The following is a 22,058-nucleotide window of genomic DNA, read 5'->3' as shown; positions in this document are numbered from 1 at the left end:
ATTTCCCTTTTCTGTAATACACAGATTCCAAATATACAAATATATACAACACATACCAATTCCAGGATTTCTGTTTGCTGTGACATGCAGCCTGTGCTGAGCAGTAACCCCCTCCACCCTCCACACTGTGAGTTCCATAATTATTGCTAACAGCACACCAAATGCTGACTACATTTGATTTTAAGATCAAATATATGATTTTATAAGCCATAATCTGTACAATTACACATAGATGTACCTCTCTTATGCAGAAAGCATATTAAAACTGTATTTTTAATATATAAGACGTAAGAGAATTTCTAAGTATTTGCATCGAAAGTAAAAAAAGCACAGAGATACCACTTAAGTTGACATAATACAGAGACATTGTGAAGAGAAATAAAAGGTTACATGGAAACAGAAGATAGATACCCAGTAGCGATTCAAATATTTTAAGTCTTTTAACGTTTTCACTAATAATGAAAATAGCAAGTTGAACTATTCCTGTGTAATATTAAAGTGAGTAGCTAAAGATACTCCTTAAAATACCTTTGTTACTAAAGATACTTAATTTACTGCCCAGGATTCTGGTGACAGCATGAAGAGGGGACAGACTCACTTTTCATAACTGACTGTTAATTCAGTAAAGGATTATTTCTGTGGATTTTAATGTATGCTAAAGGGGCAAACAAATAAGAGAGGCATTTGCATAGTCAGATATGCACAAAATCTCCAATACTGCTTTAGCTAATGTCTAGGAAAACCCAGTAAGGTTTTTTGAAATAGGAACTGCTGAATATTTATTAGTTGTTAAACAACATAAATTAGTACTCTTCGCAATCCATTTCTAAAGTATTATTTTCCTGCCTGCTAACAGTAACCCCTTGGGATTTTCTTTTAAACAGAACAAACTCTCAAGTCAGAAAAACTGGTAGAAGCCTAAAGCAAGTTTAGAGCAAGGTCTCTCTTGATTCATAGTACAAGTACACAGTTGGTATAATATTTAAGAATGACAGTGCTGTCTTTCAGTACTGCTGCCCACAATACTTGGAAATATATCCTTTCAGAATGTGAAGGCATATCCTCTGCGAAGTATCCAGATAAATCAGTTCACCCTTGGCTGTAACTAAACGCTGTCTAGTGACTTGTGATCGACAGGGCTTTACCCTCTGACAGCCAGATTCATTGTTGGGACAGCAACCAATCGTCGGGTTTGACGACATGAGCCTAATCAAAGTTGGAGTATAAAAAGCCCCCTTGGAATATATAAGGTACACCAGTGTGGCAAGCTGTCTCTCAGATTGCATTTGCTTTCACGGATCTGTTTAGGACTGAAAGGGAAAGGGGGAGGGGGAAAAAAAAGAAGGCAAAAGTGCTGCACTGAATGTGAGATCATGCAAAAGCTAGTGCTCTATGCTTATATTTACCTGTTCATGCTGATTTCAGTTGATCCGGTGGCTCTAGATGACAATAGTCAGCCCACAGAGAACGCTGAAAAGGACGGACTGTGCAATGCTTGTACGTGGAGACAGAATACAAAATCTTCCAGAATAGAAGCCATAAAAATTCAAATCCTCAGCAAACTGCGTCTGGAACAAGCTCCTAACATTAGCAGGGATGTTATTAAACAACTTTTACCCAAGGCTCCTCCACTGCAGGAACTGATTGATCAGTATGATGTCCAGAGAGATGACAGTAGCGATGGCTCTTTGGAAGATGATGACTATCATGCCACCACCGAAACGATTATCACAATGCCTACAGAGTGTAAGTAACCTTGCTTCTTTCGCCTCCCACTGCCCCTCCGAGAGAGTTGTCTCTCTGCTGTAGAGCCACACAACTCCTCCTCAGGCTCTCCCAACAGGCTGCTGACTGAAGTCTGCTGGAGGGAGGGAGGAGAGCATTATTACTAAAGAATTTGAGCCAGGTTCAGATGACCGTGTGGCAATCCTTTGTTTTACTGTTTGGTTTTCGGCTCCTTATAATGTGTGTGCCCTGTAGCACTTAGGATTTGCCCACTGCCTTAGAAAGCAAAGGGAGATCTGCAGTTTAGTCAACTTCATTATCTGCAGCAGTCAGGGCATTTCCTCTCACAAATATAAAGTACAAGTGCAGATAACGAGAGAACTATATTTTTGTGAGGGAGGTTTCACTGGCCAGTATTTTTAGAAGCAATAGAAATCAACAGAAATGCAGCTTAGAGCACTACACCTACCTCACTGCAACATGCTCTAGCAAGTGCAAGTAGAGAGTTAAATTCTTGCTTCTTTGCTGATCCCATAAACTAGCACCACCCACCTCGGAGTTAAAACTATATATTTAAAGCAAATATGTGTGTAACAGACTTAAATGTAAAAATGTCCGTGCTATAGCAATCAGCTCACGTAGTCATGCCAAGGAAGAATGAAGGCATTTACTGAATGAGCAGATTCTGAGTTATCTTCCGAGTGCTAAACATCTGCTATGGCTCCTATCAAGTATCTTTTGCACAGCTAATACTGTAGTATCTTATGTTCTTCATCAGCTAAGGTATTTGACTATGGCAGCTGTTTTTTTAAATAACACTTATGAATATGATGTCAAAAAGGAAAAAGATGACAGGACATATAAGACATGTTAGCAGTTAGAGATATCATTATGATATGCAGACTAGAATAATATCAGCTGCTCTCACCAGCTAAAAATGAACCCACAGATGAAAAAGTAAATTCTTCAGTGAAATTTTTCAACTTAGTAATTATTAAGATGGGCACTTAATAGCATTATTTTACTGCAGCCTTATCACAAAGCTGAGGTCTGCCTGCACTTTTATTCCAGCCTATTATGTATAAGGCTTTATAACTATTTTCAATCAAACTGCTTCATAGTTACAGTGACTGAAGAAAAGTTGTTGTATTTCATTGCTCTGAGTTCATTTCCTACATCTTATAAAAAGCCCTTGAGCTATTTTAAATGCACTAAAGAGACAGGTATCTTAAGTGATGAGATTTATGAATGTTAAAGCCCTGCACCATTTAGGATTAGTACTACCCATTTTATCCTGGCATGGAGAGATATTGCCATGACTAGGTATGACAGCTGCATCGTAGGCTACAGGAAGAAGGAACGCAGCACTGCACGTGACTTTCCTCTAATATAATTCAAATGAAAACAAAATGATCCTTATATTAATCCTCTCAATTATTTTCTTCCCACTGAGAAAAGAAATTTAAATGTTCATGCAGTTTGCCCAGGGCTGTATGGTCTGCAGCACGCTGAGGCTTTGGAGTAAATTAGAAATAGTTGGATCACCACACACGTGTCGAGTCAGCTTATGCAGAGTTGCTATTCTGCATGCTTTATGAAGGTCCTCAGGAGGTGACCAGCAGAAATGAATTGGTAGTAGGTGATAGAATAGTAATTTTGTTGACATCCATTAATGTTGCTGTAGAGTGTAAACCATAGAAAATGAATTAAACTAAATCCACTTTATTACTGGTACTCTTTATAACATATTGTAGTATTTCCTATACAGTCTGAAAAAAAATAGTCAGGTTTATATATGCTTTTTTTCTTGTTCTCTGTTCAGTAATCTTTTCTTTCCATTCATTTATAGCTGATTTACTTGTACAAATGGAGGGAAAACCAAAATGTTGCTTCTTTAAGTTTAGCTCTAAAATACAATATAACAAAGTAGTAAAGGCCCAGTTGTGGATATACTTGAGGCAAGTCCAAAAACCTACAACGGTGTTTGTGCAGATCCTGAGACTTATTAAACCCATGAAAGATGGTACAAGATATACTGGAATTCGATCTTTGAAACTTGACATGAACCCAGGCACCGGTATTTGGCAGAGTATTGATGTGAAGACAGTGTTGCAAAATTGGCTCAAACAGCCTGAATCCAATTTAGGCATCGAAATAAAAGCTTTTGATGAGAACGGACGGAATCTTGCTGTAACTTTTCCAGGACCGGGGGAAGATGGATTGGTAAGTCTATTTAGAAAAATCCCATTTCATTGAAAAGCATTTAAGCTCTGTTTTAAGGTTAAAATGGATGCATTGTTTAGGGAATGGAAGATAAAAGTTCTGTATGTCCAATTCTTTCATTCTTTGCTCTCTGATCATGCCAAAAATCAATAGCATTCCTCTGCCTGTTTCCCTATTTAAAAAATTGAGAGAAATTGTAGTATTTCAGAGAGACATTTTGAGGCATTAACTAGAAAAGGTTTTGGCAATTACTGATGGATGATACTATCAAAGTAACATTGTTTTCAATTTTGAGAGCAAACACTGCTCAATAAGGAGCTATTTCACATAAATCTAAAAGAACAGCCTTTAGATTGTTTGGTTGGTAGGAAAGATGCCTCCAATATTGCTGAGAAGGCAAGGGAGTTCCTACATACTCTCTATGCACGTATTTTCTATTAAACAACAAGAATTGTCTCTTATGAAGGTGAGAACAGATCTTCTCCATAACGTTAAGTTCTTTATATTCCAATACTTAATAGAGTGCATCATTCTAGAAATGTCTGAATAAAGAAATTCTGCTTGATACAATAATTGAGTCATAATGATAAGAAAGAGCATAAAGTAACTATCTGGTTTGTTTTTATAAGAATAGATGAAAAAATTAAACCTGAAGTGTACCCACAAGTACACCTGAAGTAAACCTGAGGTGAAACTACAGTATTTCCCTTGCTATTTGTTTCTGCAAATCACTAATCATCTACAACCTATAAAAATTTCTGAACCCTTCTTTTGGATACAGTATGAAGAATATTATTCTACTTTTATGTAGTAGATGAATCTGTTGATCACAGAAATATAGAAATATTTAGGTTGGAAAAGACCTTTAAGATCATTGTGTCCAACCATATTTATGCAACATTTAACTTCACAGCAGCATAATATAATTAGAAAGAGCTTAAAAGAAAAACTCTGTGATACCTTAATTGTACATCCAATATCAATATGGATCTCCTGTATTTGAAACAGGCCAGCTGGATATCATGATCAGAAACGTCCTCACCACCTCCATCCATTCAAATGATTATACATATGGATAACCCATGGCTATCACCATCTATAAATTAACATTTCAGTGGCAGAACAGGGTTAGAGGCACAGCTGATAACGGAAGAGGAAATCTCTCCTCTCTTGCCTCCAGCTCCTCTCCAGCAGCTCCCAGTACAGGGGTGCTCCTCTCACCAAACTCCTCCCCATATAACTTACCTTTGGGAAAAGCACTTCCAGCAGCTCCACAGCTTGCAGCCAAGAAGGCGGGTATCTGGGGAGAGGGAAACCTGTGTAACAAAGTTAGCTGGGCTGTTACTCCGGAGGAATGGTCTTTGTGGAATGGCCCCATCAATGCCAAACCAGCACAAGGGGCAGAAATCAGTGTGTGGAAGGGAGCAGCTTCGGGAACTTTTTCAAACTCATGATCATGGTGGTTGCAATTCCCTTCTAGTCTCGGTTGGTGACTGTGGAAACACAACCTTGGTAGGAGGCATGTGGCTGGAAATCTGCCAAAAGTACATTCCTGGCCACAGGACTCTTCCAGGAGTCAAAATATTTAGCTGCCCCTCCAATTTCATTCAGTCATAGAGTCATTCAAGCATGGCAGCAATAGAGGAGCAACTTTTGTCCTCCTTGGTCTGGACAAAAAGCCTTCCTTGATATCCAGAAAGCCTGAACTCAATATGCTTTTTATGGAGGAAATTTCAGAAGGACTCACAAAAGCTATTATTATGGAGTTTAAAACAAACAAACAAAACTCACACCAAAAGTAAAAATCCAGCATCCTCCAAATTTCTGAAATGTTCTTATAGCAGTTAAATGATTCTAGCATTGAGATAGTGGGGATTTCAGGGATAAATACTCAGGGTCTTAAAGCTCTGTATAGAGAAATAGCAGGGAAATACAGAGATAACGATAACAGAATTGTAGGAGGTAAAATTCTGTTTTTTAAACTTCATTTCAGAATATTAATTTGATACACCTACATCTGAAATATTATTTGCATGTTTTTAGTGAACTTGGGCTTACCCCAGAAATGATTCCAGTTCCTTCTCCTCTTCTCACAGAACCCATTTTTAGAGGTCAGAGTTACAGACACCCCGAAACGGTCCCGCAGAGATTTTGGTCTCGACTGCGACGAGCACTCGACAGAATCCCGATGTTGTCGCTACCCGCTGACGGTGGATTTCGAAGCTTTCGGATGGGATTGGATTATCGCTCCTAAAAGATACAAAGCGAATTATTGCTCCGGAGAATGTGAATTTGTGTTTTTACAAAAATACCCGCACACCCACCTTGTGCACCAAGCAAACCCCAGAGGCTCGGCAGGCCCTTGCTGCACACCCACCAAGATGTCCCCCATAAATATGCTGTATTTCAACGGGAAGGAACAAATCATCTACGGCAAGATACCAGCCATGGTTGTAGATCGCTGTGGGTGCTCATGAGATCCTCGTCAGATCCACTGCTTCACAAATCATGGAAGCTACCACAAAAAGAAAAAAAAGAGAAAAAAAAAAAGAAAAAAAAGAAAAAGTTATACCCCCTCACCAGTCTTTCAAACTGTGAAGTTACGTACACAAGGCATTGCCGACCTCCTGTGTGCTACCGTGCAGATTTAGTGCAGCACCAGCTACAGAACGTGAACTAAAGGACAATGTAATTACCTGACGGCTGCTTGTGAGCCAGCAGAAGAGAAAAGCTACAATCAAATCACCGGATTTAATCCATGATGTTCTTACATTATGAGGGAATCAATATTCAGTCATTCGGATGCAAATTTATATGCAGGCTTCAGTACACGTTGGTAATCAAAAGCAAACTCCTTCTCACCTGAGGACAGAAGGAGCAGGCTTTTAGGTTCCTTTCTTCACAGCTTCACTTAATATCATAGTTACAGGAACACATATACTGGTAACATATACGCCACTACACAATACCACCAGAATCATCCTTAAACACTTGAATATATAGTGCAGACTTGTGAAATGTATCAGATGAAATTCCACATAAACGGACAAATCCTGAAATTAGGGATGGCATAGTGTATTTAGCGTGTTTCCATTCCTTTTTCTCATTAGTATCTTAGTAATCAATGGCAATGGTGCTACGTAAGCAGGCTGAGTAAATAGAAAGATAGTTATATAAGTGAAAGAATTTAGGCTTAATAATGAATTTGCCCTATCCTCAGGTACACTATTCAACATTCGCAAGAAATCGATATTTTTTAAATGAAAAGGAATAGTTTTCTAGACATAGAAAAACAGAAGGCAGCAGAGAAGTCCAACATTCAAATTGCAATCCTACATTTTAACCTGCCTTTGCAACATTACCGTTTGCACTATGGTAAACCAATGCAAATAGTTGGTTGCTACAGATATTGTTTAAAAACCACTTTGATATAACTGACTTGTGTAATATGTATGCATCAATATTTTGTAAATAAATGTTTATTTTTTAATCACTGTTGGTATATGTTCATCACAAGAAAAGAATAACTCTAACCTGTACTTTACTTTAATAAACAAACCCCAATACTCTCTTCATAATATAATTTTATGGATTTTAACACAAATAATATGTAGGAACAATGCAACAAAGTAAACCATATGTTGAGAATTATTCTACATTTTATATGTTTTTTACATTGGTATGAGCCATCTAGGACAAATGATGGCTGTTGACATGTTTATAAGGTTCTTTGGGTTACTGTTTTTATGGTCATTTTGATCCACAATGGAATTTCCATATTTTGAATGTTATGTTCATAAATAATGATGATACCACAAAAGATTGCTATTAAATGCGTTTTATTATATTTAAAAGTTTGCAGCAAAGTATTTTCTGTATTTGAGTAAACATAATACATGGATTTCCACACAAATTCTGTACATTTTCCTTATAGTAAAAAATTGTTAATTGAAATTAAAAAGATCTATTTACTATAAAGTCCATTTTATTTCACATGTGAAATAGAACTGATAAACCAGGTGTTTGTTAAGACAACACAATCACTGTTAAAACACCTTCATGTTAGTATGATGCACGTTTTTGTTATATTCTGGAATTCAGTTTTGAACTTTCCTTTGTGTAAAACCACCCTAAAATTGCAAAACTGCTTGATTTTCTTTCCCTTCCCTTTTATATATTTTCTGCCTCGGTGGTAAATATTTTGTATCGAGTATTTTTACTTTTTTAGAATTTGTATGTAAGGACATTAAAACTTAAAGTTTGAGCAATGAGGTTTGAAACTTAAAAGCAAACAGATTTTCTGCAATTTCTTTTGAATGATAAGGAGTTCTGCTAAAGCTGTGTCCAAGCATCAAGCAGATGTTCAGCTTCTCCTGATGCAGTTCACCAGAGCAGATCCCTGGGGCCCTTAAATACACTTTCAATTTAGTTTCCCACAAAACACCATCAGACTAAATAAAAATCTAAAAACTTTTGGAATACAGACTCTTGGTGAAGCCACAAGAATTAAAAGCACAACAAAATTCCCCTCCTAACCAAAGTTACAGAATTAAGGGAGAAATCCTCTGTTTGTTGAAGTCAGAGGCAAAACTTTCACTGGCTTTAAGGGAGACCAACGTTTTGCCCTTTGACTTTTAATTCATGACATTCAGGCACCAAGTAGTGCCATCCTGCTCATGTGAACTATCCATAGCATCTCCTTGCGTGAGGCTTTGAAACCATTCAGAGACTTCAAATTAACTTCCATATACCCTGTAGCTAAACATTCACTGCTTTAATTGGGCCAGTTCATATAGCAACAGCTGCAGAGATGCAGCAGCGTGGATTCTGCAGTTGATAGGGAACAAAATACACTCCCAGTCTGCACCAAAGTGCAGTTACAACACCTGCAGGATTATTTTTATTCATGATGCGTAAAGTAAAGCTAATGCAAATTCATTTACCCCCATACAAGTGACATCATTGGCTGCCTGGTAATAACTGTACCCTGCACAAAAGCAGGGTACAAGTGATGGGCTTTTTTTGTTCCTGGAATCAATGAAAACAAAATTAAACCAAGAAAATACATAATATGAATTCCAAAGAGCATCTACTCCAACCGGCATTCCATCTTGACACTCAGACAAATTTTATTACACGTAAATTTTATGCAGTATGCGTCTTTTATATTTTGCCAAACTTGAAACTATCATAGAGCACTTCTGGTTCCTGTGATTTAATATTGGCCTTACAGATAAGGGGCTACTCACAAAGCATGCTCTGGGCTTTGATCTTGCTGATTTCAGCTGCTGAATAGTTCATAATTAATGTGTTTATTGACAATCAATTTAAGATGTCAATGATTCCTTCTGTTCTTACCGTTACATCCTCATACTTCCAAGGCTCAGGTCTGAGAGACTTCAGCAGCATCTGTGAATACTTTGTATGGCTCTCAAACCTCACTGTTAAGCTGTGTATCCAGAATAATGAAAATAGCCAGTGAGGGATGATGTGTGAGAAACAAACAGCATCATTTCCTTGTCTGGCATCCTACGAATCCCAACAGGAATGAACCGGGTAGAATCCAGCTTTCCAAGGCAGTGTTCAAGTGCCCCAAGATGCACATGCACACCCGCAACAGGGCAGTCCCTCAACTCTGTATTGCTTCAGCTCTTCCCCTTGGCTCTACTGCCCAGCTCTTCCCCTCCCAAAATGAGCCAGTCCTTTTCCAGCGCAGTTCTACCCCTATTTCTTACCCAGCTCCAGTTACACTGTAACTCAAGTAGCATTTCCCCTCCCATTTTTCACAGCATCTCCCATCCCATCCCATCCCATCCCATCCCATCCCATCCCATCCCATCCCATCCCATCCCATCCCATCCCATCCCATCCCATCCCATCCCATCCCATCCCATCCCATCTCATCCCATCCCAGCCAATGTCCATCCCCAGCACACCCCACACTCTCGCCCCACAGCCCCTTTTGCAGGGGGAACAGCCCCCCTGCAGTACTGCCCTCCTTTCCCTTCACCAGATCCAGTGCATCCTGCATCTGCTGGAAGCTGCAGTTAGGGGAGAAACCTTCCAATATGCTCAACAGAGCCCGTGGGGAATTTAACAGCTGAACACAGAAGTCATCACCACTAAGCATAGATGCACTGCAATTTTCCACAGATGTACTGTTTTGCTAAATATGAGCAGATTTCAAAGGAAGAACTAAAGGCCAAATCCATTCACAGCTTTAGGTAGCTTTTCCTCAAGTCTGTGGAGTCTAGGTTTGGGGTTTGTGGTTGTTCATTGGGGGTTTGGGGTTTTTTGAAGGGTTTTTTTGGGTGGTTTCTTTTTTAATCAGAAGGATTATTGAATTGACTCATTCTTGGATGCGAATGACCTATTTTGGCTAAACGACTCAAAAAATAAATCTGCTTGAGATTAGGTTTGGACAGCTCAGTCCAGGCAGACAGATTTTTTTAAAGCTACAGTAAAACAAAGCAGGTTATTATAATCTGAAGCATTGGATGGACAAACTTAACAACCATATTATCCCACCTCAACTTATAAATTTAGTACATTTCAATAAAAAAATAAAGTTAGGAAACAATACATAATGGAATGCACTAGCCAGAAGCTTTGCAAGCAACACAGTACCTATGTAACTCAGCAAAATTGTCAGTAAGAACCTTAGTGGTGTGTTTTAACTGACCCAAGTTAGCTATGTGCTTCCACTTTAGCTTCCTCCCAACAATGTTAACTGCAGCAAGTAGATACCTATACATCGATTTAACACCAGCAAAGAAACTACTAATGCAACTGCATCTGCTTTTCTGTCAAGTCTTCCCCTGCAAGAAGTAAGACTGTAACTCTGGCTTGAAATGCAAGTGTAACATGTTTGAAGCCATAAAAATAAGATGAAAACAAACTCTGGAAACACTAAAGTTCCAATTCTCCTATTTAGTTTATAAAAGCCCTGACAAAATCCAAAGGAAAAAGTTAGGGCTACAGGCCAACTTCTGAATTTGAATAGGCAAAAAGTACAGCTCTGTTCACTCTTGGCTGCTTCTAAATAATCTCAAAATAAGTGATAGTGCTAACATCTGTTGTAGCAATCTTGCAAAACAAAAGAAATGGAGAAGTGCAAACGTACGGTTCATTCAACAGTGAATTACTCCAATTAATTACAAGGTGTATTGATAAATTAAGCAGAATTATTCTCTTTGGTGGCTAGATGGGGTGAATTGGAGGGATGAAGAACTATTACAGTGAGTATGAAATGAAAAAACAAAACCTGTTTTTATTGCTCCAGAATATAGAGAACAAGTTGTGAAGCCCTCTGTAGATGAGGTGTCAAGATCAGCAACAAGCTTTACAGAATTTTGGGTGTAAGTCAAGCTGATTTTCACCAGCCTTAGCCACTAAGGCCTTCTGAGGCTACAGGAAAGACTGTTCCTTTTCTTTAGAAGTGGACAGAACTCTCACACTACACATGCTTTCAAAACAGTACTTTCAGAAAATATAAAATACCATAGTGTCCACAAGTCAAATTGTGATCTTGAACTTGTGTTCTTAATGTAGACGCTCTCTGTGCTCTAATCTAATTACGAATCAAAAGCAATCAGTGGTCCTAAAAGCTATCGTAATTTCTGCCTATAGAAATGCCTTTTACCTACAAGTCAACAACCGAGCAAAATTTCAGACCTGTAGATTTTCCATTATATTTATCATACTCCCTCTGTACAAGTAAAGCAAATCCCTCTTCAAGAGCTGAAAATATTCAGCTTGAATGAATCCAACCTGTGGAAAGGCAGGGGAACAAGCCCTGGCTCAGCAGTGTCTTTCCTGTTACTCCTGATGAGGCCTACAAGGTCTTGGGTGAGATCTGGTTAGGATCTCCAGTTAGGAAAGAATAAAACATGCTTGGTTTTGGCATTATGCTCCATGTTTCAGCAGTAAAATTACCAGGAGTGCTTAAAGGTTATGATGGCATGGGAAGAATACCTGGGAAAGCATTATGGAGGCATTACTTGGTAGACAGCTTCCACTAAACTTTAAAAAAGGCAGTTTGGGAGACAGCTGCAACACAAACAGGACAATATCCTGAAATCATGTAAGGTGTAACATTCATTGTAAAGCAGTCGTGTGCTAACAATGGTCTGCTTCTATGCATTTCAAGAGCTGAGTACAATATAAAAAGTAAAATTTAAAGCAGTTAAATAATTTGAGGGATGTAACTAAGGCAGCAAGAAAGATTTTCTCTTCCCAAATCCAGGATGATACTGAAGGCATTTGCTAAACTTTTACTTCTTCTACCTTAAGAATGCTTGAACTGGAAATGTCTGCTCTTTGCCAAAATTAAAAGATGCTTTACAGCAAATCTAACTTAAGTGTAATCTGTTGCATCATAATTTGAATATGTAGGAATCCAAAATATAATTACTCATAACTTGGCTAGTAGCTTGCAGTTAAGGTTCATGATTCATGCACTCTTTCTGCAGAAATCCTTACTCGTTTTTTACCTAGGAGAGAAGCAATTATCTTCCTAACAAGCAGTGGTATTAGGGAGTTAAAGCACGATTTCAGGGCACTTTGTGGCACCCAATTAGGCACTCTTAAGCATCACACACAAAAGCACAGAGAGCAAAGATTTTCTTTACGCTTTACCATCTGTGCATTTGAAGAGGAGGTTTATTCTGATTTCAGTCAACAGCAATCTTCTTTCCTACTGACGTTTTCATCATCATGTTTTCCCGTTGTTATTCCTCAAGTCCGGCCATGCTGACATACGAAGCAGCAAGCTGAACACCTGGCTGTCACGCATTATGGCATCAGGTTGCAGCTTCGCCTCTCGCGCAGCGCCAGGTGGTCGGAGGAGTGGGAGGCACGTCAAACACATGCCTTCGGGCTGAGCTCAGCTGCCTACTGTATGCTGCTGTCATGTGGGAAAGCTCAGCCTAGGTGCTAGTCCAGGGGAAAATGCCCATTGCTTTGCTGCTCTAGGTGATACCTACCACAATCTGCTGCTGGCTGGCCAGAGCTTTCTGCTCTTTTGTGTTGCTCACCCACTGCAGGGTGGGACAACAAATCTCACAGGATTCCAGTCATGATCCCTGTGTGCTCCGAGGTACCAAAGAACATGGGTTATTCCAACTAACAGCAGCATAACTTCATAATTGAGTCTTTTCCTTCTAGAGAAGAGTGTTCTAAGAACACCCTAAAACTGGGCTTTTCCCCAATGCAGAAGTGTTCCTCTCATCATATCACAGCATGCAGCCACAGCATCAGAATTTTATACTCTGACCTGCAGTCAGATCTCACAGATCTGAGTCCTCACACCACCATGTATCAACAGTCACCAACCAACTTGATAAATCAAATGAATAATATTTATTTAACCTGTTTTTTGCTACCATAGCACATCCCATTTACAGTTACACCACTTACCTAAGGAAATAGAAAAGGCAGCTACCCCAAATATTCTTTTTCTGAGGTCATTGTGTTGTCTCTGAAATGGTCTCAGCATACTTGACTTACCTTTTCTTTTTTTTTTTTGCTTTTATGTATAGCTTGTGACTTATTTATTAATAAATTTTTTTGTACTGATGTATTTTCAGTTCTCCAATACCTTAGTAAAGCTGGGAATACTAGTAAAGCATCTTCACAGAACTCTCCTTTGGTTTCTAAGAGCATCTTACTCTTCTTGTTCCCAAACAACTGCCTCAACTTTTCTTTTCAACAAACACAGACCTAGACTCAAGCTCTAGAGCCCTAGAGCCCGAAGCTGACTATCAGCCTAGGGATTAATTTAATGATTTATATTTTAAAATTGCAGTCTTAGGAACATTTAAAAAAATTAGAAAAAGTATTTTTCAATAAAAGCACTTTTTCATCTTAACCATAATTTTTAGCAGGGTATTGCTCTGGAGACGGATCCTACATCTCAAGTGGTGCTTTTTACCACAACCTTCTTTTCACCACAGTGACACCCCTAATGCTTTACTTTTAGCAGTGTACTTGTGTGAAGACTACTGGCCTTTACAAAATGCTTCAGAAATCTGTAGCTGTCCTTGATTACCCACTTCTTTACATCACCCCCTGCACTTGTACATGACCTCATCTGAACAGAGTTGTGGCAATTGCTACTACCACGTGAACACATACAACCATCCTCATAGATAAAACAAATCATGTGTATGGAAGGCACAGGGCAATCTTCAGCACTCATTGTTTGGGTTACATACGGCTAAACTTCAGGTCTTTCATTGAAAAACAACTGAAAATTGGTTCCACAAATTTCTCTTGCTATGATTAAGAAAGAGCTTATTTACAACAAAATGCAATTACTCAGTTTTGGCCACGCAGCCTTCACGAGGCTTTTCCAGATCCGCTCCCACGGACCCTAATTCTGGTTTGGAAGCCAATTGTTCCTTGGCAGCGTTGCCATGGATCTCACTCAGAGATTTAGCAACACATTCTCCACCAGCTTACAGCAAACACCAATGTCTACAGCTAACCCACAGCTTGCTTATACCAGAAGTTGGAAGTTATCCATCTAAGATCCTGCCTATTATAATGATGGGAGAGTGGAATGCTGTGCCACATGAGACTGAGTTGTTGTAAGTGTACCTGATATTGCATTTTCACAATAAAAAGTGCCTAAACAAAAAATCATACATAGAAATAAACATGCAGGAGGAATTAGGATTTTCCAGGAATTTGCAGAGCCACTGGGATCAAACTGATGTCCCCACCAAGGGAGACATCACGGTGGGTATCTGTTATGGAACATCTAACCAAGGAATTGGGAAGCCTCCTTTAAAGAGCTAGATGAAACTTCACAATTCTGGGTTAACACAGGGACTTCAACGACCCCCAGCACCTGCTGGAAATGCAATGCAGCAGGACACCAGCAATCCTAGAGGTTTCTGGAGGATGGCTGGGATGTGCTGCACAAGATTTTTCACTGGTACTGCTACTCACACCTCGGGAAGAACGTGATGACCCAGGATAACTGTTCTGTCCCAACCCAAGCCATTCCATGATTCTGTGACTGAGACAGTAGGGCAAAGGAAATGAGGGAGGCAGAATAATGGAGGAACAGCTTTGGCAAAAATAAGGCTGTGTGGCATCAACATGGACATCAGAATCAGGTGCCTCAAATTGCCAATATTTTTGACTATTGCTACAATGATGATAGAAAAATATGTGTTTACAGGATCTGCAAAGCCCCTGTTCCACTGGTTCTCCTACTGCACTGAAGCATCTGACTTTAAATGTGTATTCCATAGAGAAATAAATTTCTGTTTGCTTTTCTGTTTTTTGTGGTTTTTTTTGTTTGTTTGGGTTTTTTGTTTGCTTTTTTGCTTGGTTTTTTGTTTGGTTTTTTGTTTGGTTTTTTTGTTTGGTTTGGGTTTTGTTGTTGTTGTTGTTGTTTTGTTTTTTTAAAGTATGAGGAAGCCTTCTAAATTCTGTATTTCTTTTCTTCTGGATGAATGCACTCTCAAGCTAAGGGAGAACTCTCCTAATAAAATACTACTACCTAATGTGAATAAATAGATAAAACTTGGGATAATGGGAGAATGGTACAGCCTCATTCACCAGGTAGGAGGAGGAATATTTTAATCCTTTGCTCCAACTAATTTTTAAATCTTCTCTCACCATTCATCAGTGGTGTAGGTCATGAGACTCCCATCAAGCACCCCAACTCTGTGAGCTGCGTGGACTTCAGACAGAAAGTCCTCCTTTCAGAAAGAAAGTTACATTATTTTTTTGTAAAAATAATTATGTTCTTTAATGATTTTTAAAAAAAATATTTAACCTTTTCCAACAATGCTTGACCAGCATGAATAATTGGAAGAATTATTGGCATTATTACTAAAAAAAGTCACAGAGAAATTCTTTTTTTTCCCCTCTTCCCAGATGTCATATTTAAGCAAACAGTAAAATAATGAATAAAAACCCCTTGGACTCAATAACAAAATCCTGGACTGGAATCTGAATTTCATGACCATTATTTTACAAGTGAGACAAAAGTCTTCAATTCCAGATTTCAGTTGTGCTAAAATACTCAAGCAATCTTTATTCTATCCACGTGGAAAGAATGTAAGAGAATATTGCCATTGTGATGGTTTCCTTTAACACACTACTGAGATTACTACAAATAGATGCATTTAATCCCAGGAATTTTTTTTGGGAATACCAGGAAACCCAAATGAGCAAATGGATGGAAAGACACAAACATTAATTTGACTGCTATTCAGAAACCAGCAGCCTAGATTTCTGGTTTGATTTTTTGTATATGTGTTCTTAGCCCCTTTTCCTTTGGCTATATCTGTTAATAACAAAGAAGTTCCACTCTCACTGTTAGGAAGACAGTGGAATCTGGCTGCTCAAAGGCAAATTTTTAGTTGGACATTTTGAATGCTCTTTTATATTTCACGTATTTCTGTCTAAAGGACAATCTGACCGTGAATAAACCCTTAGGTGAGAAAGTGGCTTTAACACACAGCTTTGACTTCAGCATTATTCCATAGTTTCATTCTTTCTTGAGAGTTCAACAGAGCAGGCTATAATTTATAGTAAATTACACTTAAGGCTACAAAATTCTGACAGTTTTACTCCTGTGTTGTTCAATGCACTAAGTGACCCTATCATGAGGCTGTTGACCTGGCACCCTTGGGAAGTACAGCAGATTTTTCTCAGCTAATGCATGGCCTCACTCAGCAGGACAGGGCAGGCTTGCTCTAAAAAAAGGGCAGCACAACAACCCCATGTTCCTGTTACCCGAACTACTGCTACACAAATGAAGAAATGAGAGGCACCCATCAGTTGAAATAAATATTGGAAGGAAATTCTAACATGTATTTGTCCCTTACAACTAACATTTGCACCAAAACTGTCTATCATATAGCAGACTGACTGCTCCTTAATCAAAACCATAATTAGCTGTGTATTTCAAAAACCTATTTTTCATATCAATGTGAGCATGAACTCGGACTGCCACAGACTGGGATACACATGGACTCTGACAAAGGGATACCCTGTTATCTTCTGTGCCACTGCTCTAAAACCCCAGACTGTTGCCAGATGCTAAAAGCAGACTTCATGGCTTGTAGTAATCATAGTAGAGCCACATGAAGTGCCCTACAAAGAAATAGAAACATAATTTAAATAAACCACAGATGATTTAACAACATTAATCCCTTTATCAGTAGTTAATCTAATAATTTCCCCATTGAAAAAAATATTAGATACATAGATTTTGATTCATATATAGAGTATTTTTAAATGACTTAACTAGAAGTCCATCTTCCCTAAATGTGTACTGTGAAAACATGCACCACCAATCACAAGACAGAACTAACAAAAATAACCTTAATGAAAAATTGAAGCGTAAAAGAGCTTCTGTATCCAGCTGAAGACTTCACAATGAAATTAGGACAATCCTAAACTAATGGTACAGTCACTGAAAGATTTTTCCATTCCTCTTTTCAGAAAACCGTATATGAAATGCTGAGATCTGGGAATGTACCTCTGGCTACAGTAGCTGTTCTTAACCCCACCAGCAGAGTCATGAAATTTGAAGCAGCAACCTTTGTGTTACCCTAATTCACACTTCAATTCCCATCTAACTCCTAAAACAAAACCATGCAAAAGTCTACCTTGAAGACTAAATCATAAAAACACTCAAAACTACCATGACCAGAACGGTGGAAGGTAGGTTAGAAGCTAATCCATGCTCCAGACTTGCTCTTTTGGGGGGACTGGGACACTGGGGGGACACAAAAAGCCTCATCTTCCTGCAATTTCTGGTAATACACTCAATGTTTCCCTGAGTAATGTGATGAACTGAGTGCAACCTTCATTGCCTCCCCTCCTGCACTGCTGGGGGAAAAGGTGGAGAAAACTGGGATGGAAGTTGAGCCTGTGAAGAAGGGAGGGCGGGGGAAAGGTGTTTTTAGGATTTGTTTTTATTTTTCATTACCCTACTTGGATTTGATTGGAAATAAATTCAGCTCATTTCCTCACGTCCCATCTGTTTTGCCCGTGATTGTAATGGGTGAGTGATCTCTCCCTGCCCTTATGCCAATCCATGAGCATTTTATTACATTTTCTCTCCCTTGCCCAGATGAGGGGTGATAGACAGAATTTGGTAGGCACCCGGCATCCAGTCAGGGTAAACTCACCACAGGTATGCAACACTTCTGGATTTTTGAAAATTCTAGAGATAAAAATGAAATAATTTCTCCAACTCCTATTATGTACTACTTAGAGTATATGTTAGATTTTTGAGTTTTGACTAGCTCTATACTTCTTGATCAAATTAAGCTCTTTACTGAATGCAAGCATACTCTATAGCAGAAGGATCCTACACTACCAAATGCCTTTGAGAAAAAAAGAAATTCCCTACTGAATGAGAAGCTTAGAATATCTTAAGCCTTTCAGTGAGGATACACTAGTAATGGAAATACAGTTTGCTTTTGAAAGTACTATTCCAGAAGGTGAACTGACTCCAAAAGCAGTAGGAAACTGAAACACCCTAAAACATTTTTTTCCTCCTCCCTCCACCATCATTATAGTTTACCACAGCTTAACTATTCTGTAGGGCCAATGCATCGGTGTGCAATGGGGACCCCAGCTGTGGAAGTCCAAGGTCTAAACAAGTAACCTGAATTAAATCATGGCAGGGGCAAGCCCAGTACTGTACCTTGAAGTGATACATCTACTCTGAGCATAGCACTGCAAAGATTCCCCCAGGACTGCCACTGTTTCTGAACACTCCTCTGTGATTTGGATAAAAAGCTGCCAGGGTGTTTCCTCGGAGACTTCACATCACCTCAAAAGAATGCTGTCGACACCTCATCTTGCAGCAGAGAGCGCCAGATATTTTCCAATAGGTCCATTTCTCTGAAGCTCTTTGTCACCAGGTGATTACCAACCTATATTCAACTGGAAATTCAATTTTCATCCCTAAAGCTAAAAACCTATTAGGTGATAAAAACCCCAACTCATTGCTTCAAGGACACCGTCTCAAGCAACTACTAATGGCACAGACTTAGTGCTACTCATCAAGAAGACAAACTGCTAACACTTCTTCAGTATAAAACATTACCAGAGAGCTATTTGAGAATAACCTCTGCACGTGGACGTTTATTTTTAGGACAAAGTGTATTTTAATTCTGGAAGAATTACTCCTTTCAAATGTAACATACAGAAGAAAGAGAAGAATACCTAACAAATATAAGTCATTCCTTGATTGGACAAGGATGGGTAACACACCATCACCCCATGACCTACCCCAAGAGCAGTCATGCAACAGAAGGAATGTTTTTGGACAGTTGCCAGCTTCTTAGCCTTCCTCCAGGACCTTCACACAGTGTTTGGTAATTCCTGCCTTTCCATAAAGACACACAATTTGTCTTACGTTGAGCACTGATGGACACTCAACAGTGATCTGCTGCTTTCAGATTTTCTTCGTATATCTACCGAACTTATTTGAATATGGTTAACCTGGAAGAAGTTTGCATGGTTTTATCACTACACTCTGTGCAAAATGAAAAAGTCACAGTAAAAAACCAAAACACAAACTACACCAGTTTTTAAATCACCAGTAGAAAGAAGCAGTCTCCCAAAATAAAATTACTTGAAAGAGAATGCAGTTCTGCTGTGTAAGTACAAAACTCAAGTGAACACAATTTTCCTTCATCCTTCTAAAAGTTTGTTGAAAAAGGATGTAGAGAAGTAGGAAGCAGAAACTTTAAGGATTCTTCAAAGATCCACGTGTCCTTCTGAATCCTATTCCTATAAAGGGAAGCCTTCCTAGTGAAAGGAGACACCTGCTTTTCTGTAGTGCACAGTTCCCCTATGGGCCATGAATAATACGATACATTTCAGCAGTGGTTTTCATCCTTCTGAATCCAGTGGTAATCCTATTTAAAATACAGAATGGATTTTCTGAAGTAATAAATTATCTGTTATTAACATAAGATTTTTTGACAAATTTGGCTTTACAAAATTAACTACAGCTTTCTAAATACCTGGATAATTGGTCAGTTGTATTTTGATATCCTGCTTTCTCAGATTGATATTCTACTATTCAAGCTCAAACACAACTCAGACAAGGCAAAATAATATTCTGCACTCTAAAGATGATGTTCGTATTCCATATGTTCACATTGTTACATGTTGAACTAAACATTTAGAAACAGCTAAGAAACTAAAAACATTGATGGAAAGCTAAGCTACATTATATAGGTAGCACTCGAACATTCATCTGTTTCCCAGGTTTGAAAGTCCAAGGCTAGAAAAAATATTTATTATTAAGAATCTCTCTTAGACATTCAATCCAACTGGTCCTGTCCAAGTTTGCTTATGCAAGCTATACTGAACTTAAAATAGTAATGCTCAATTAGTCAGTGATGTTTTTGCTTTCTTGCTTTTCTTCTAGCCTCAGGAATATTACAATCTTTGCTGTGCAGGTTTTTATAAGGCTTATACATACCTGATCATAAAAATAGATGCTCTGAATAGAAGGCAGTACAACCCTCCTCCCCCCCAGTCAAGGTTATGATCTCACCAAAATTGACCACCTATAGCATGAACCTAGCAAAGCCAAGAAATACAGTTTGAAAACAAATTATTGCTAATTTTATAATTAGCTTTAGTATAGCAACTGTCCCTATCTGTCCTATATTAGGGGCAGCACCTCTGCTGCAGGTATATGCAGCATCTTCACCAGAGTCCTAGTGCCATAAGAGCAGTACCAGAATACAATCACGAGCTGCTCTCAGACTGCCCCGGTGAGTGATCCACTCTCAAACTCCACTTGGCACATGGGAGAGCAGCAGCAGCTACAAAGTCAAGGGTAAGGCCTTTCATAGCTGTAGTTCAAAGTCTTAAACAGGTTTGAACAAATTAAAACTGAAAACTCAATCAGCAGCCCAGACCTCTTAGGAGGAGTTTCCACAAATATACATTATTTACTATATACATTAATGAAAAAATAATTGCAGTTTTGCAAAGGTTTTTGCAAAGTCTATTTGATGAGTTTATTTTAGTATTATTTTACATGGCTATGCTCATTTCAGCCACACTGAATGGATAATGAAAATCACTCAATATCATTGCCTTTCCAGCTGTAGTTCTAGCTGAAATATTAAGCTATCACATAACAGTGGCAGCTCTCCAGGCAGGGGAAGAGTGTTTTGCACCTGTTTACAAGTGTATTTAGGCATTATTCATCATTACCTTGACTCTGCATCTGACTAAATACATTCATGGAAGACTCATTTTCCTTTATGCCTGCTTCAATGCCCTCTTACAGTCTTAAGTCTTCACTCTGTAAATGAGGGGGAACCCCCAAAGGCACTTGCCATTTTGCTTTCCTGCATCAGTGTGGTGGGTCGCTCCTGGCTGGATGCCAGGTGCCCACCAAATCTGCTCTATCATTTCCCTCCTCACCTGGACAGGGGAGAGAAAAAGTAATACAAAATATAGTAAAAGGTTCATCATCTGAAAGGCAGGGAGAGATCACTTGCCCATTACCACTGCAGGCCAAACACTCTGGACTTGAGGAAATGAGTTGAATTTATCACCAATCAAATCAGAGTAGGACCCTGTAGCACTCCCACTACCAAACCCTTGCCATGCAAACCCAATCTTCTGTGATTTAAAGAACCCCTAATATGCATTCATTTAACATTTCCTTTAAGATCTTTGAAGCCACCCATCTGCTGACCTACACCAAATTTACATATGCAAACTTCTCTTAGATGCTCCTTTCCAAGAGAAACCTCATCCCTGAGGATTGTCTTCTGCTACTGATCTTATTCCTCAGTGTCAGTAACTTACACAAGCATCATTCCAAGCACAGGCATAAAGGCAAAGGACAGTTTTACTCCTGCAAACACTGACCAATCCCTCTTCTTATTTTTAGTATCACAATTGCTCTGGACTTTGAGTCAGGCTTGAGCTGTTTTGACAGCGTTACACAACTTGGGAATTGAAATCAAAAGTACAAATCAAACTTGATGACAAAATTTAGTTATTTTAGAGCCATGATATGATGTAATGAACTACTGGGAAAATTTAAAACTAATAGAGCTCCTTTGCTAAGCTCTGTCCAAGATATTGACATC

General features: G+C 38.8%; 2 protein-coding genes across 13 annotated transcripts in view; one reads left to right on the top strand and one right to left on the bottom strand.

The window, feature by feature from the left end:
- C7H2orf88 (chromosome 7 C2orf88 homolog) overlaps positions 1-6,094 on the bottom strand; it is a 46,540-nt gene extending 40,446 nt beyond the window's left edge. For 10 of the 12 annotated variants that reach the window (XR_011152220.1, XR_011152221.1, XR_011152224.1 and 7 more), the window contains exons 1-2: positions 6,007-6,093; positions 5,194-5,264 (exon numbers count right to left, since the gene is read on the bottom strand). The gene's annotated coding sequence lies outside the window, so the exon portion shown is untranslated. Of the gene's footprint in view, positions 1-1,406; positions 1,484-5,193; positions 5,265-6,006 lie in introns of those variants that run through there. The other 2 variants (XM_069021979.1, XM_069021984.1) reach the window with 2 other exon arrangements.
- MSTN (myostatin) lies at positions 1,050-6,425 on the top strand. The gene is made up of 3 exons (XM_069021976.1): positions 1,050-1,746; positions 3,575-3,948; positions 6,045-6,425. The coding sequence occupies exons 1-3, from the start codon at positions 1,374-1,376 to the stop codon at positions 6,423-6,425; spliced, it is 1,128 nt and encodes a 375-aa protein (XP_068878077.1). The 5' UTR covers positions 1,050-1,373.
- The last annotated feature ends 15,633 nt before the right edge of the window (positions 6,426-22,058 follow it).

The sequence above is a fragment of the Aphelocoma coerulescens genome, chromosome 7, assembly GCF_041296385.1.
Source record: "Aphelocoma coerulescens isolate FSJ_1873_10779 chromosome 7, UR_Acoe_1.0, whole genome shotgun sequence".
In the NCBI taxonomy this organism is placed as follows: Eukaryota; Metazoa; Chordata; class Aves; order Passeriformes; family Corvidae; genus Aphelocoma; species Aphelocoma coerulescens.
This window is presented reverse-complemented; position numbering and strand designations above follow the sequence as displayed.

Excerpts from the sequence above, each read along its gene's own strand:
- MSTN (XM_069021976.1), top strand. The coding sequence starts at position 1,374 with ATGCAAAAGCTAGTGCTCTATGCTTATATTTACCTGTTCATGCTGATT. Across the intron at positions 1,747-3,574 it reads TATCACAATGCCTACAGAGT|CTGATTTACTTGTACAAATG; the intron begins GTAAGTAACCTT and ends ATTCATTTATAG. Across the intron at positions 3,949-6,044 it reads GACCGGGGGAAGATGGATTG|AACCCATTTTTAGAGGTCAG; the intron begins GTAAGTCTATTT and ends CTCTTCTCACAG.